The 14,654-nt window shown below is 32.3% G+C and overlaps 1 protein-coding gene across 1 annotated transcript; it reads left to right on the top strand.

Annotated features, from left to right (window-relative positions):
- Positions 1–6,954: 6,954 nt before the first annotated feature.
- Positions 6,955–9,964, top strand: LOC128990446 (piggyBac transposable element-derived protein 3-like). Its single transcript, XM_054412811.1, has 2 exons — positions 6,955–7,048; positions 7,651–9,964. Exons 1-2 carry the CDS (start codon positions 7,014–7,016, stop codon positions 9,785–9,787), a joined length of 2,172 nt encoding a protein of 723 aa, XP_054268786.1. The 5' UTR covers positions 6,955–7,013; the 3' UTR covers positions 9,788–9,964.
- The last annotated feature ends 4,690 nt before the right edge of the window (positions 9,965–14,654 follow it).

Here is a 14,654-nt window from a genome sequence, read left to right as displayed (position 1 = left end):
ATAAAAAAAATAGTATTTGTTAAATCATCGGTTACAAATTCTTAATCAAATTTGTTTTACTAACATAGTTGTCTGAAGTAAATAGATAAGACAAGAGCAAAAGGAACATTGTTCACCTCAGAACATTACTTCGATATAATATTCTCTAACCCAAGACTGCAAATAACTTTCAACTAGCAATAACTAGTTTATACACCCAAACTCAATCAGTAAAGGACCATATATCAGAATCTCCTCACCCTCCCAAGTTGAGCTAAATGGTCTCTGGCCCTATTGTTAGTAAATTATTGAGTAACGCTGGACTGGGGTACCAAAGCAGGTTCTTCTGCTTTAACCTTATATTGAACGGTCTACTATGATTTAGGAATACAGTACATAATAACAATACATTGTTTATATCGCAATTTTTTACATAGTATTATTTCCGTCCACTTAAATATTAATTCAGCTAGCCAATGAATCAATGTTATGTAACTAACTTGATGAAATCAATTTATTACTATTTAATATGTATACAGAAAAATACTTAATCGTTGTTTAATCAGTATTTTTAATTCGATCTATTTATAGACACTTTTCAAAGCATATTTAAACAAATTATAATACAAATTTTAGCGAATTTCCCATATAGGGAATAATCTAGTATTGCATATATCTTGGAATTCTATTGAAAGTATTTTTTACATATCCTTACTTTTGGAAACTTATACAAGCAATAACCTTTCTGTTTGTAAAAAAATCCCCGACCTAAAAAGATTGTATTTACCATACTGTAAAATTCTTTCCTGAATTGTACTGAATAAGAAAATTTATAATAGTTTATACCTAGGCATATAAGAGTGCAATAATTGTTGTGTGACTCTCGGGTGGAGGGATAACAGAAATAATCGTTTTACCCAAGGGATGCTTCATCAGATTTCTAAAAATTAAAAATATACTACAACTCATGAGCTTCGAAATATAAAAAATATTCAAGAATCAATTCAAGAACTAAATACTAATTACTATGTAATTCTACATGCAAAAATTAAATACGAATTAAAATTACAATATTCTTTTCAATGAGGGAGTACCTTTTTCGAACTGAAGGTACATTTGAGTACTAGCACCAAGCATTGTTATTGGTATCAGTTCGGGCTTTAGGAGTGAGAACGGAAATTAAATTTAAACTTGTAATGGCGTCAAGTCGACAACTGATTGCAAGATCTGACAATCGGAGCTGAGATGTTGCAAATGTCTTTTAACGAGCAGTTCTTAGAAATTTCATCGTCATAATTATTTTTAAACTCTGATGGACGATCATTTTGATCAGAACTCTTTACATTTTTAAGAGAAAGATCAATTTTAACTAGCTTTCTTGTGTATAAAATAACGTAAGAGTTCTATTTTATTAGTTAATACTAAGAAACGTGCAATACTAACTTTGAAAACCATAAAAGGCAGAGTAGGAAAGATTTTCTAGTATTTAAGTGATATTACAAAGTAGGCCTACTCAGTCGCATGCTTATTCATAACTATGGTTCAAATATTATAACTTCCAAAGAAAAGTATCGAACTTTTACAAAACTAATGGGCCTTTAACTATGTTACGTTGTAGCTTAATTGACATTGTATTTGTTTACTCAGTTTCATTTATGCAAAAAAATATTTACAATTAATAATAACTATAACTTACAGCATTTTCATTTGATTGATAAAATCGTATATTTGTCATAAGATTACATGGCGTTTGATATAAACAAAAAGCTCATAATTTTGAAATTATTAAATAACATCAATTATAAGTATTTTATAAGTATTCCAAAGATAAATTAGAGGTACAAATTGAGTTTAGGTTTTCCAGCAAATCGTACATTCTGCATTAACCAAGTTCCTGAGCATACTTTTGTGTATCTCGGACTAAAGAGACTTAAACTCTCGTTTGCAACCTGAATAAAGTATAAAGAAACTTCACCAGTAAGAAGCATAAATATGTGCTTTGCAAGCAATCAAGTACAGAAAAATAATAACTTCAAATTTATTTTTGTACATAATATTATTTATACTATAATACATTTGAAACAAAACTTTTTACATCGTAAAGTATGTATGGAAATCCTTAACGACGAACCATTTTAATAATTTTAAATAAGGCCATTTTAATAAGGCAATATATAAGGTAGGGGTGCGAGCTGGTCTAGTTGTTAGAGCGCGGGACTCCGGTTCCTGGGGTCCCGGGTTCAAATCCCGCCAAATCACCAATGGATTTAAGTGATAATGCCGTAACCCCTAGGTCTAGCCTGAAGCAAAGTGAAAAACAATCCCGGGCTCGTGCCTAGCGTCCTAGGACAAAAAAAAAACTATTAATATCGCAAACATTGATCAAGTTTAAACAGCTCACAGACTCTGTTCTATATTAATACTATAAATAATACTTTGACTAACCACACGCTTTAAATTCACTCAAACATGGCTTTAATATCAGAGGTCAAACATAAAATTGTACTTTGTGCTAAAACAGGTCTAAAAAACTTTTGTGAAATAAATATAACACAAAAATAAGAAAACTATTTGAAAATATTCAGCACCTGTTTCAAAAAATTTATCAGGCGTTTCATGCAAATAATATTTGATGTTACATATTGAAAAGACTTTAGAGTAAATTATTTGTTAAATTTAGAATCATCAGCGATGTTTACAAAAGATCCTATTAAGCCTTGATACTCTGAGAGCCATTTGTGTTTTGCCGCACAAGTCCGTTGTGCTCAATGGGCATAGTTTCCATGATGAAGAAGACTCCTAGCTGTCCTTTGCGTCGCAGGGTAATGTATACAGTGCGATAGCTTACTAAATACAGACGATATAAAACACGAGTTTATGTTAGTTTTCACTTTTTGTGTTATTTTTTATTAGAGGTTGGAGGCCTCATATAAAAACTAAGTAAAATAAGTCAGCTTAGAGACATAGAGAGTGATCTTATATGAATTTGTATGAGGTGCTTTTGGGTGCTTTTTGTATTTAATAGTTCTGAAATGAAACAAATATTTCAAGCTCGTACAGGTAATTGATATTTGTTTATCCTGCATAGTACAAACTTCGTTTGGTTATTAACTTAAAAAAGACCGGTTAATAGCAATAGTCTTGGCTATTAACACAGTGAAAATATATACTATGATTTCCTTAAAAATTTAATAAACAAATAAAATATTCTTGATGATAAGGGGATTTATAGTTTTTTATCTACAGCTAAGCCATTTAATTTTTTTTTCGAAATTGGTCCAAATTTGCACTATCCAACCTCGGTGTTTTAGTATATCAATAATATTGAAGTATGTGACAATATATTTATTTTATATTTTTTCGTATTTTATAAGCTGTCTTTCGTACGTTTCTAGCCTGATTACACAAATAAATAAGACAGTTTTAGCTATATGATACTGAAAGATTCTACTCCCGGCCTCCTTCAACATCAAAAAGTTTTTTTTTTTTTTTTACGACAGTTCTGAATATTAAATATTAATCATTCATGTATAATGTTATTCTGCAATTTATTTAGCTATTTACTTTACAAACTAGACACGTCATCCTAATATAAACTATTCATAACTTTCAATAAATGCCGAAACAATATTTATATATATACTAGAGAACCCGTGCGGCTCAATGAGCCGCATAGTATGAAACATAACGCCGAGGAAAACGTTATGCTTAAATTCGAATAATTGTAGCTACATCTTAGAGTTGTTTAAACACATGTTATTGTTTCGTCATAATATTGCCAAACATAATATTAAACACTTGTTAGAAATTTTAAATATCTCTATTTACGTCGTCAAGGTTCACCTACATTATTCCTACTCTCAGTTTTAACTGATAACTTCTAATGAATGATAAACGATCTGACGATCTGCTTCAATTCGAGTTAACATATTGCAACAATTTTCCAGTATTGAGAATTGAAGAAAACTGTTGCCTTAGGCCTACTGATAACCTGTGTTTAGTAATTTAAGTTGGGTCATTTTAATTCTTTGATTTGATACATCCCCCTATCAAACGAATTTTCTCGGTAGAGAATCCTGAAAAGTGGGGTGATATCAACCATTTCATGTGCTCCTCTCTGGGTTACCGACTGGACAGCCATAATCTGCTTTGAATAGGCTAAAGCAGCAACACCATTGAAAGTTGGTTAACATAGTTTAGCGTGTTGTCTCTCAGTCACAGTATATACTCCACCCACATCAGAGCGTTCTCACGCTGTTTAGTGGAGTTTCTCTTAATACCTGTCCAAAAGTTTTGAAAGTATGGATTAATTTGTCGAAATAGGTTGGATAACTCTTGTAGCTATAAGATTTGGATGGCAATTTTCATTTTCTTCTTTTGAACAGCGGATATTATTTGCCTCTCCTGAATCATAACAATAAACATAAACTTGACCGTAACTACTCGTTGAATACATAAACACTAGTTCCTTTACTTATGTTTGGTCTAGTATTGCCACTAAATCTTTCAATAGCTTATTTTTTACTTGAAATTTCTGGATTGTGATGGTGAATTCAGCCATAAAACGTTGTATAAGTTTGTCAGAGGAACTGGCAACATAACCTAGATATAAACAACCCATTTGCGTGTTTCTCAACTGAAGTAGAGCAAGTACAAACGTTTACAATAAAAACATAAGGTCCGCCAAGATTTGGTCATCTCACCAAGTAAATGGGTATCTGTTAGACCAGACCTCTCTTTTTCTAATGTCCTCATACGCATAATATTTCTTATTATTAATTGTCTCCTCCTCCCGTATTCAATATTTCTTCTTTGAAATCGAGGCATTTTCTGTTCTTCCACGAAAACTGATTAACTTTTCTACTTGGTCGTAACATCCTGAATATTACAAACATTAATATTTACTCCCCTAAAGCTAATGAGTTTCTATTTATAAACAGCTGTTTTTGTTTTTAAATTTGTTCTATGTATTTCTTAAGGGGAAAACCAGACCTTTGAGACGGTCTCATGCCTTTACGAGTAGGAACTTTAAAATTCTAAAACCTAATTGCAAAACTACATATTGAGACGAATCTTTTGGCACCTTAAACATTGAAATTGGTCCACAAATAAGGGAGGAGTTGCGTTAACAAAAAACGGCTTCACGTATTATATATATAGATAGATATATATATATTGAATTTATAATAGTAGGATTGATTCTTTATTTCTATAGTTATGTCAATGTTATATTATCGTTTTGTTACCTACATACAAAAAAATAGTATTTGTTAAATCATTGGTTACAAATTCTTAATACAATTTTTTTACTAACATAGTTGTCTGAAATAAATAGATAAGACAAGAGCAAAAGGAACATTTTTTTACCTCAAAATATTACTTCGATATAATATTCTCTAACCCAAGACTGCAAATAACTTTTAACTAGCAATAGCTAGTTTATACGCCCAAACTCAATCAGTAGAGGAAGACCATATATCAGAATCTCCTCACCCTCCCAAGTTGAGCTAAATGGTCTCTGGCCCTATTGTTAGTAAATTATTGGATAACGCTGGACTGGGGTACCAAAGCGGGTTCTTCTCTGCTTTAACCTTATATTGAACGGTCTACTTAGGAATGCAGTACATAATAACAATACATTGTTTATATCACTATTTTTTTACATTGTATTATTTCCGTCCACTTAAATCTTAACTCAGCTAGCCAATGAATCAATGTTACGTAACTAACTTGATGAAAACAATGTTATTACTATTTAATATGTACAGAAAAATACTTAATCGTTGTTTAATCAGTATTTTTAATTCGATCTATTTATAGACTTTTTTCAAAGCATATTTTAACAAATTATAATAAAATTTTAGCGAATTTCCCATATAGGGAATAATCTAGTACTGCATATATCTTGGATTTCTATTGAAAGTAATTTTTTACATATCCTTACTTTTGGAAACTTATACAAGCAATAACCTTACTGTTTGTAAAAAAACCCGACCTAAAAAGATTGTATTTACCATACTGTAAAATTCTTTCCTGGATTGTACTGAATAAGAAAATTTATAACAGTATATATACCTAGGCATATAAAGAGTGCAATAATTGTTGTGTAACTCTCGGGTGGAGGGATAACAGAAATAATCGTTTTACCCAAGGGCTGCTTCATCAGATTTCTAGAAATTAAAAAACTACAACTCATGAGCTTGGAAATTTTAAAAAAAATATTCAAGAATCAATTCAAGAAGTAAATACTAATTACTATGTAATTCTACATGCAAAAATTAAATACTTATTTAAATTACAATATTCTCTTCATTGAGGGAGTACCTTTTTCGAACTTAAGGTACATTTGAGTACTTAAACACCAAGCATTGTTATTGGTATCAGTTCGGGCTTTAGGAGTGAGACGGAAATTAAATTTAAACTTGTAATGGTGTCAAGTTGACAACTGATTGCAAGATCTGACAATCGTAGCTGAGATGTTGCAAATGTCTTTTAACGAGCAGTTCTTAGAAATCTCATCGTCATAATTATTTTTAAACTCCGATGGCCGATCATTTTAATAAGAAATCTTTAGATTTTTAAGTGAAAGATAAATTTTAACTAGTTTTCTTGTATATAAAATAACGTAAGAGTTCTATTTTCTTAGTTAATACTAAGAAACGTGTAATACTAACTTTGAAGACCATAAAAAGCAGAAAAGGCAAGATTTTCTAGTATTTAAGTGATATTAAAAAGTAGGCCTACTCAGTCGCATGCTTATTCATCACTATGGTTCAAATATTATAACTTCCAAAGAAAAGTATCGAACTTTTACAAAACTGATGGGCCTTTAATTGGTAACTATGTTACGTTGTAGCTTAACCCATTAGTGCATAACGTCCCATAAAAAGGACGCTGAAAAAAAAAAGTCTAGGAGGGATATTTTATGTTTGGTGTGGTATACGTTGGCATCACTTGTTCCTGTAGGTGCTAGTGGTGGGAGACAGCACATTGTTCTTCACTGCTAACATAACCTCACTTCTGCACATGTGAAAATGTCAAGCTCTAATTTTCGTGTTACGCATGAGGGGTAAGTACATTTTATTGTGTTTTATGTGCGGTAAAAAAATAGTTATAAACTATGCTTTTACATTCTAAACAAGTTGTTGATTACTTTTGTACTTTGGTTTAGTAGTTTCAGCAACTTCAACAGTTTCTATAGTCATGTTTTCTTAAGCGTCCCATATTTGGGACGCTATGCGCCTAGACAACAATGTGTTGCTAATAGACCTTAGTTTTTAAGTTTATTTCTTACGAAAAAACAAACAAATAAATGCCTTTCCGGGGGACAGTATAGTATGCGGCCTAGAGTGGAAATGGATTGTGTTTAAAAATACTTAATAATACCTAACCTAACGTAATCTATCCGTTAGAATTTCGGCTACAGTATGGTATGCGGCCTACATCAGGTACGTGTCTGATCTTTGACAGATAGGTTAGGGTAGGGTATGTTAGGGTAGGGTAGGGTAGGTTTGGTTAGTTTGGGTTAGGTTACATCCCCAACACTTAATCCGTTCGTGAGTTATAATCAAAAAACTTATTTTTTTACTAAGAATATCATGGGAGAAAGTTTGTGCCATATGTTGGTACCATTTATTTTATACCCTTACTACAGCAAAACTTTGTTTACAGGTACTCAGTCAACGAAATCTTAGAAGAGTTGGAGGCTTACAATGATGGTTTGCAGCGTCTCATCTACGTCGTTCCACCAAATGATGGGGCCGACACCGACGCTGATAGTGACAAGTCCGATGATGAACACGAAGGAAACCTTAACCATCTTGGGCGAAACCTGTTGAACAGTGTTTGCGAGGTACAGACTGCCATTAAAGATGACAACGATACAGGTTTGCAGGATGCGAAAGGACCACAATACGAAGTTCAGACTGTCCCTACGGATAGTAATGTCGTAGGTTTGGATGAAGCCGAGGAACCACAACCAAGTACGTCTACTTTAATTACTAGTTCAGACAATAAAATCTCACTGAGACCTCTTCGAAGGAAAGTCAATAGGAAAACCCCCCCTATTGTGTTTAGTGACACAGATGATGACCCTGATGACCCTGCACCGCCCCCCAAAAATAAAAATAAAAAGGTAGGCCTAAGTGATACTGATTATGTCCCTGCACCGCCCCCCAAAAATAAAAATAAAAAGGTAGGCCTAAGTGATACTGATTATGTCCCTGAACCGCCCTCCAAAAAAAAAAATAAAAAGGTCCCTGCATCAACCACCAACACGATCAAAAATAATGAAAACCAACAGAATGGTAAAAAAAAGACAAAGAAACAATTGGCTGAAGAACTAAAGCAGGCTCGTGTAAACCAATGGAAAATAGATGAGCCTGCTTTTATGCAAAACATAACATGTGAACCACTGCCATGCTCAGATGAGGCAATGGAATGCGAAAGTCCTTTGGAATTTTTTTCGTTGTTTTTTTCTGATGAAGTGATTGAATTTATATGTGAGCAAAGCAACTTGTATGCATCACAAAAAAATGTTAACCTAAATCTAACAAAAGAGGAACTATTAGTAGTTTTTGGTGGAATGCTTATGTCAGGATATGCAAAATATCCTAACAAAAGGATGTTTTGGTCAAGAGAAGATGATGTTCCAAAACTACTGTCTGAGAGCATGCGCTGTAACAGATTTGAACAAATACTCCGCTTTATTCACTTAAATGACAATACCACTTTGAATCCAGATGATAAGCTTTATAAGTTGAGGCCCATAATTGATGCACTAAACACATCCTTTGCGAATCACGGAGGATTAGATGAGAAGCTATCTGTCGATGAAAGTATGATCCCATACTATGGGAAACACTATGCCAAACAGTTTATTAGGGGCAAACCAATACGCTTTGGGTTTAAAAACTGGGCAATATGCTCTTCGAGTGGTTACCTCATCTCTTTCGACATATACTGTGGAAAGAACCCTGACCGTGAAAATTTGTTTGGGCTTGGAGGTGATGTTGTTGTACAGCTACTCAAACAGGCTGAAATCCCGAGTAACAATGGTTACAAAATTTTCATTGACAACTTTTTCACTTCGGTACCTCTAATAAGACACCTGGCTGAACAAGGTTATTGTGCCACGGGAACATTGAGATCAGACCGGGTGCAGTATTGCCCCTTAAAAAACCAAAAGGAATTGCAGGAAGAAGGTAGAGGATCATTTGATTTTCGTACGGCTGAAAATGTCATGTTAGTTAGGTGGGCTGACAACAGTGTAGTAACAGCTGCTACAAATTTTGAAAACATGTCTGTTGGAACAGTTAAAAGATGGTCGAGGGAAAAAAAAGCTAGAGTCCAAGTACCCCAACCCACTTTGTTCGCATCGTACAACAAAGGGATGGGAGGAGTTGACATTATGGATCAAAATGTAGCAGCGTACAGAACTAGAATGCGCCAAAGAAAATGGTGGTGGCCAATCTTTGTCTACCTTTTTGACGTAAGTGTGTCAAACGCTTGGATTTTGAATAAAAAACTTCTTCCCCCTGACACTGCTATTGGCCAACTTTTAAGGTTCAGGAGAAATTTGGCTTTGACGCTTCTAAGGAAGTATGGAACACCATCAAGCCAGGGAAGATCATACCCAAAGCCACTTCAAGATGTGCGTAGAGATAACCTGAACCACTGGCCTGTTGAGATTGCCACCCAAAGAAGATGTGCTAACTGTAAAAAGAAGGCAAAATGTGTCTGTTCAAAGTGCAACGTGGGGCTTCACCCGAAGTGTTTCATGGAGTACCACTCAAACAATCAGGGATAAACATAAGCCAGAAGAACTCAGGTTTCAACAATAAAGGACTTTTTGGTTAACTATATAGACTTCACTATTTTCAAAAATTTGAAATAAATTAAATGTTATAAAGACATTTTATGCTGCTTTCAAAGGCAAATAACTACTTTGTAAAATAGTTTTTGTATTTTTATAACACAAAATAAACAAAACATATTGATAAAAAATTTACTACATGTTTCTTTTTACCTTAACTGTCATAAAGATGTAAACAGCACTGTAGAGATACAAAATGCAAAGAGACATCAGGATAGCCTCTGGGCATAGCGTCCCATATATGGGACGGCCTTTATTTTGCAAATTTTACATGGGATATTTTTTTGAATATTTTTTACATGTTATTTAGCATCTAATAAACAACATTCATGAAAATAAAAGTTGTTTTTCAAAAGTTGAAACTTTATGCACTAATGGGTTAATTGACATTGTATTCGTTTACTTAGTTTCATTTTTGCAAACAAAATAATTACAATTATTAATAATTATAACTTACAGTATTTTCGTTTGATAACTGAGCAAATCATACAATTGTCATAAAATATTTATAAAATATGATTACATGGCGTATGATATCAACAAAAAGCTCACAAATTTGAAATTACTAAATAACATCAATTATGAGTATTTTAAAAGTATTCCAAAGATAAATTAGAGGTAAAAATTGAGTTTGGGTTTTCCAGCAAATCGTACATTCTACATTAACCAAGTTCCTGAGCATACTTTTGTGGATCTCGGACTAAAGAGACTTAAACTCTCGTTTGCAACCTGAATAAAGTATAAAGAAACTTCACCAGTAAGATGCATAAATATGTGCTTTGCAAGCAATCGAGTACAGAAAAATAATAATTTCAAATTTATTTTTGTACATAATATACTATATTATGATATTATAATATTGCTATATTATTATATTACTATTTATTTATACTATATTGCATTTGAAACAAAACTTTTTACATTGTAAAGTATGTATGGAAATACTTAACGACGAACCATTTTAATAATTCACGATCATGTTTTTTATCGACAATTATAGGCGATAAATAAGGTAGGGGAGCGAGCTGGTCTAGTTCTTAGAGCGCGGGACTCCGGTTCCTGGGGTCACGGGTTCGAATCCCGCTAAATCACCTATGGATTTAAGTGATAATGCCGTAACCCCTAGGTCTAGCCTGAAGTAATGTGAAAAACAATTCCGGGCTCGTGCCTAGCGTCCTAGGACAAAAAAAATATTACTATAGCAAACATTGATCAAGTTTACACATCTCACAGACTCTGTTCTATATTAATACTATAAATAATACTTTGACTAACCACACGCCTTAAATTCGCTCAAACATGGCTTTAATATCAGAGGTCAAACATAAAATGGTTCTTTGTGCTAAAACATATCAAAAATAAAGCTTCTGTGAAATAAATAACACAAAAATTAAGAAAACTATTTAAAAATATTCAGCACCTGTTTCAACAAATGTATCAAGCGTTTTATGCAAATAATAGTTAATGTTACATATTGTATTGTTAAAGCCCATAACAAGGTCCGAGTAGTTAGATGGTAGAGTAAATGCAGTTATCTAAGTTGTAAAGAGACTTTGCCACTAGAATGTTGTCAGCACACAAACAACCCTTCTTCTACCTACAATAAATTTACACTGTTTTATGTTTGATAACTACTAATTAGGAGAGAGCTAGAAGTAGTACATACAGTTTTAAATGTAAAATTTGTCTCAAATATGTAATGGCCTACTGTCACTCATGTTTTGAAAGTAAGTATTCGCTTCTCTACAAAGGCTTATTATTTTATAATTAAAAATATACATTCTTATATTTCTTTATTACAATTACGAACATTTCAAAATTAATAGCATTTTTGAAGTTAGAAATTCTATTTTAAGTTTACATCGTCTAAATAGTTTTGGTTGTTGCAAATTGAAACAGTTTATGAAACAATAACACATGTTTGTTGGTTTATGTCGAAAATTAAAAAAAATAGTTAAAAAAGAAGATAGTTAACATTCTTTTTGCGTAGTAAACAAAAAATAATGATGAATTTCTGAAGGTGATAATTACTTCAGACTATAAATTACCTGCTTCATCAGAATTCCCTGATGATCCGTTTGCTCCATATCTTCCAGCTTGAGTGCAAACAGTAGTATAAACAATAATAATGATGCCAATAAAAGTTAGCAGTTTCAAAACCTACCCTACTCAAATATCTTATTTAGAAACTTTTGAATCTCGAAACTTGACGATCGAATCTCGAAACCAAACCCTTTCCCAAGTTTTGATGATTTTGAGATTTGAGATTCGGTTTTAACCCATCACTAACACAACGAAAACAAGTAATTTCACAGTAGTGTAGATAAACACTATTTAGACGATTTAGTAAAGTTAAGCAAAAAATTGTATGATGATGTGTATCATTTATTGCTACCCTATATGTTATAGAAATCCGGTGTCATTATACTACTAATCTTAAGGCAGCTAAGCTGATATTTTACGTAATACGTTAAGTTGTGGTTCAGGAAGAAATGCATACAACAAAATCAATTTCTAAAATAAAAATAAACATTATTTAGTAACTTACATAGAGGAATATGGAAACTTATCCATTCATAATCCACCTTATCATCATAATATATTTATTCGTGTTATGTGTTATATGCGAGTAAATTATTTATAATAGAATACTAGCCTAGTATCGAGAAGAATGGCAAAAGAAAGTTATACATTGCTAAGATATTAAGAATTGAACTTCGAAAAAGAAATTATCGATTTTGTCGTACCTTGAATAAAAAACAATCTTTTAAGAATACACCGTAAGTAACTCAATTACAGTATTAAAATTATTATTTTGCATATTTCTCTATTTACCTCAAGTTCAAAATAAATTTACCCAACAAGTTTGATTGATGTGTAAACGGGTAATAAAATACAGAAGGGTAAGTAACATACTTTAAAGTTCCACTTACAAGTCATGTACAAAAGTGTCACGTTTGTTGGTTGTGCGTTGTACATCGAATCACTAAGTCTTACCCTAGTACATGTGTTATATTATTAAAATAAAAACACCCTTTATTCTCATTAGCCTATTCGATACAACTTGTTTATTAAGGTTGATTGACAGCAAGACAACTCTCGGTGACAGCTAGTGATGTCAGTGTAGGGAACGCTTCGCGCTAACAACCTTCAACATTAATGTGCCTTGGTACATCAATTACTGTCGAATAAATAGCAATCGCTATATTTACACTATAGTCATAGCTCTTATGCTGCTAATACACCTACATAATAAAAAAAAGAAGAAAAATCTATGTTGCTGAATACTTATACTAACATAGCAAAAATATGAGTAGGCTACTAGAAATGCTTTGTGTGGTCGTAAAATATGCATATTAATTGGTTTACTTGTGCTCCTAAGTTAAGATTACACAAAACATGGTTAATGTTTTTTGTAAAGAGCACTGAAAAAATCAAATCTGATTACATTTGAAAATTACCCCTCATTGAACATGATAAATAAATAAACACACACTTACGGGGTTTTTTATAGCAATTGATCATATTTATTTTTCGCAACTGTAAAAGCTAATGTTTGTTAACTTCTAGTCCTCATAAAGTGACTCAGATGGGTCGGTATGCAGGCGGCGTCTGTTAGATGTATGACGCAATAAAACCACCATCAAATCACAACCCTCGGGACCCGCAAGTCTAACGGGCCACCTCCAACCCTCCATCTCTTGAATCTAACAAAGCGTTGTATGATTAAAGTGTTTACTAGTGGAATTTATTTGTAGATTTATAGCAATAAACAATAATCTAAACTAAAATAATGAACATGCATATTAGCATATTATTGATAAGAAGTGTGAAAATAAAAACGCTAAAATTCAAGTTAAATTTAATTTTAGGCATAGACATTATTGTTGGACTGAAAAAAAATTAAGACCAAAATACATTTTTGTTATGAATTGATGAAACTGATTTATGAGTAAAACGGGGTTCATTGTCAACTGAACTATATAAGTACATAGCAAATACATAAAGGAAACCCAGTCCTATGTTAGTATGTGAACGAATAAAAAAAGAAGCACTTTCCAGCAATGGTTCCCAGTCGACAACAATTAATTACTCAAATATCGTCAAAATCAAACACAAGTTCTTCTTAATACTAAAACTTCTTTTATTATGTGTTTGGCAAAGAAAGAACTTAAGCCAAAGACCAAAGAGTCAAAAATAAAGTTAATCATTAAATACATATTTTAAATGTTATTTCAACTTTGATTTTAAACTTAAAACTATAGTTTGATTGCTATCATACAGACATGATTGGGTAAACCTATTCCACACATTCCTTGACTGCTTGACTGAGAAGCAAATATACTTCATCCATTAAAAGAACTTTAAGCCAACGAGGTATTTTTAAAATAACTATTTAACGTGAGAACGATTACTCTAATAATTGGGATATTTTATTTTAAATGAATAAGGAACCCGGAATGTAAGGTTTCAATTCTGTTGGCTTGAATGCTTATTGATAATTAATAGTTATTAAGTAAAGTAGTAAGTAAGTTTACTTAGATCCTAAATGTCTGATACATAATAATTGTGTAAAGAAGCTTTAGAGTAATAGAGCATTAGTATTTATTCATGGCATTAACACAAAATGTTATCACATACCAGTTTTGCTGTATACTGTTCAGTATCAATGATTATGAGCCTGATATTGAGAATTGTATGCTATTTATTTAACTTTAATGGCCCTAAACATAATTACTGGATGTGGCTTCATTTTTGTAATAAATTTGGATCGAAGGTAGATTCAATATATTTAAAAGTG

The sequence above is a fragment of the Macrosteles quadrilineatus genome, unplaced genomic scaffold (assembly GCF_028750875.1).
Source record: "Macrosteles quadrilineatus isolate MER2022 unplaced genomic scaffold, UCM_ALF_1.0 Scaffold_3__2_contigs__length_128488019, whole genome shotgun sequence".
In the NCBI taxonomy this organism is placed as follows: Eukaryota; Metazoa; Arthropoda; class Insecta; order Hemiptera; family Cicadellidae; genus Macrosteles; species Macrosteles quadrilineatus.
The sequence above is the reverse complement of the archived record's forward strand: the minus strand, read 5'-3'. Positions and strand labels throughout refer to the sequence as shown.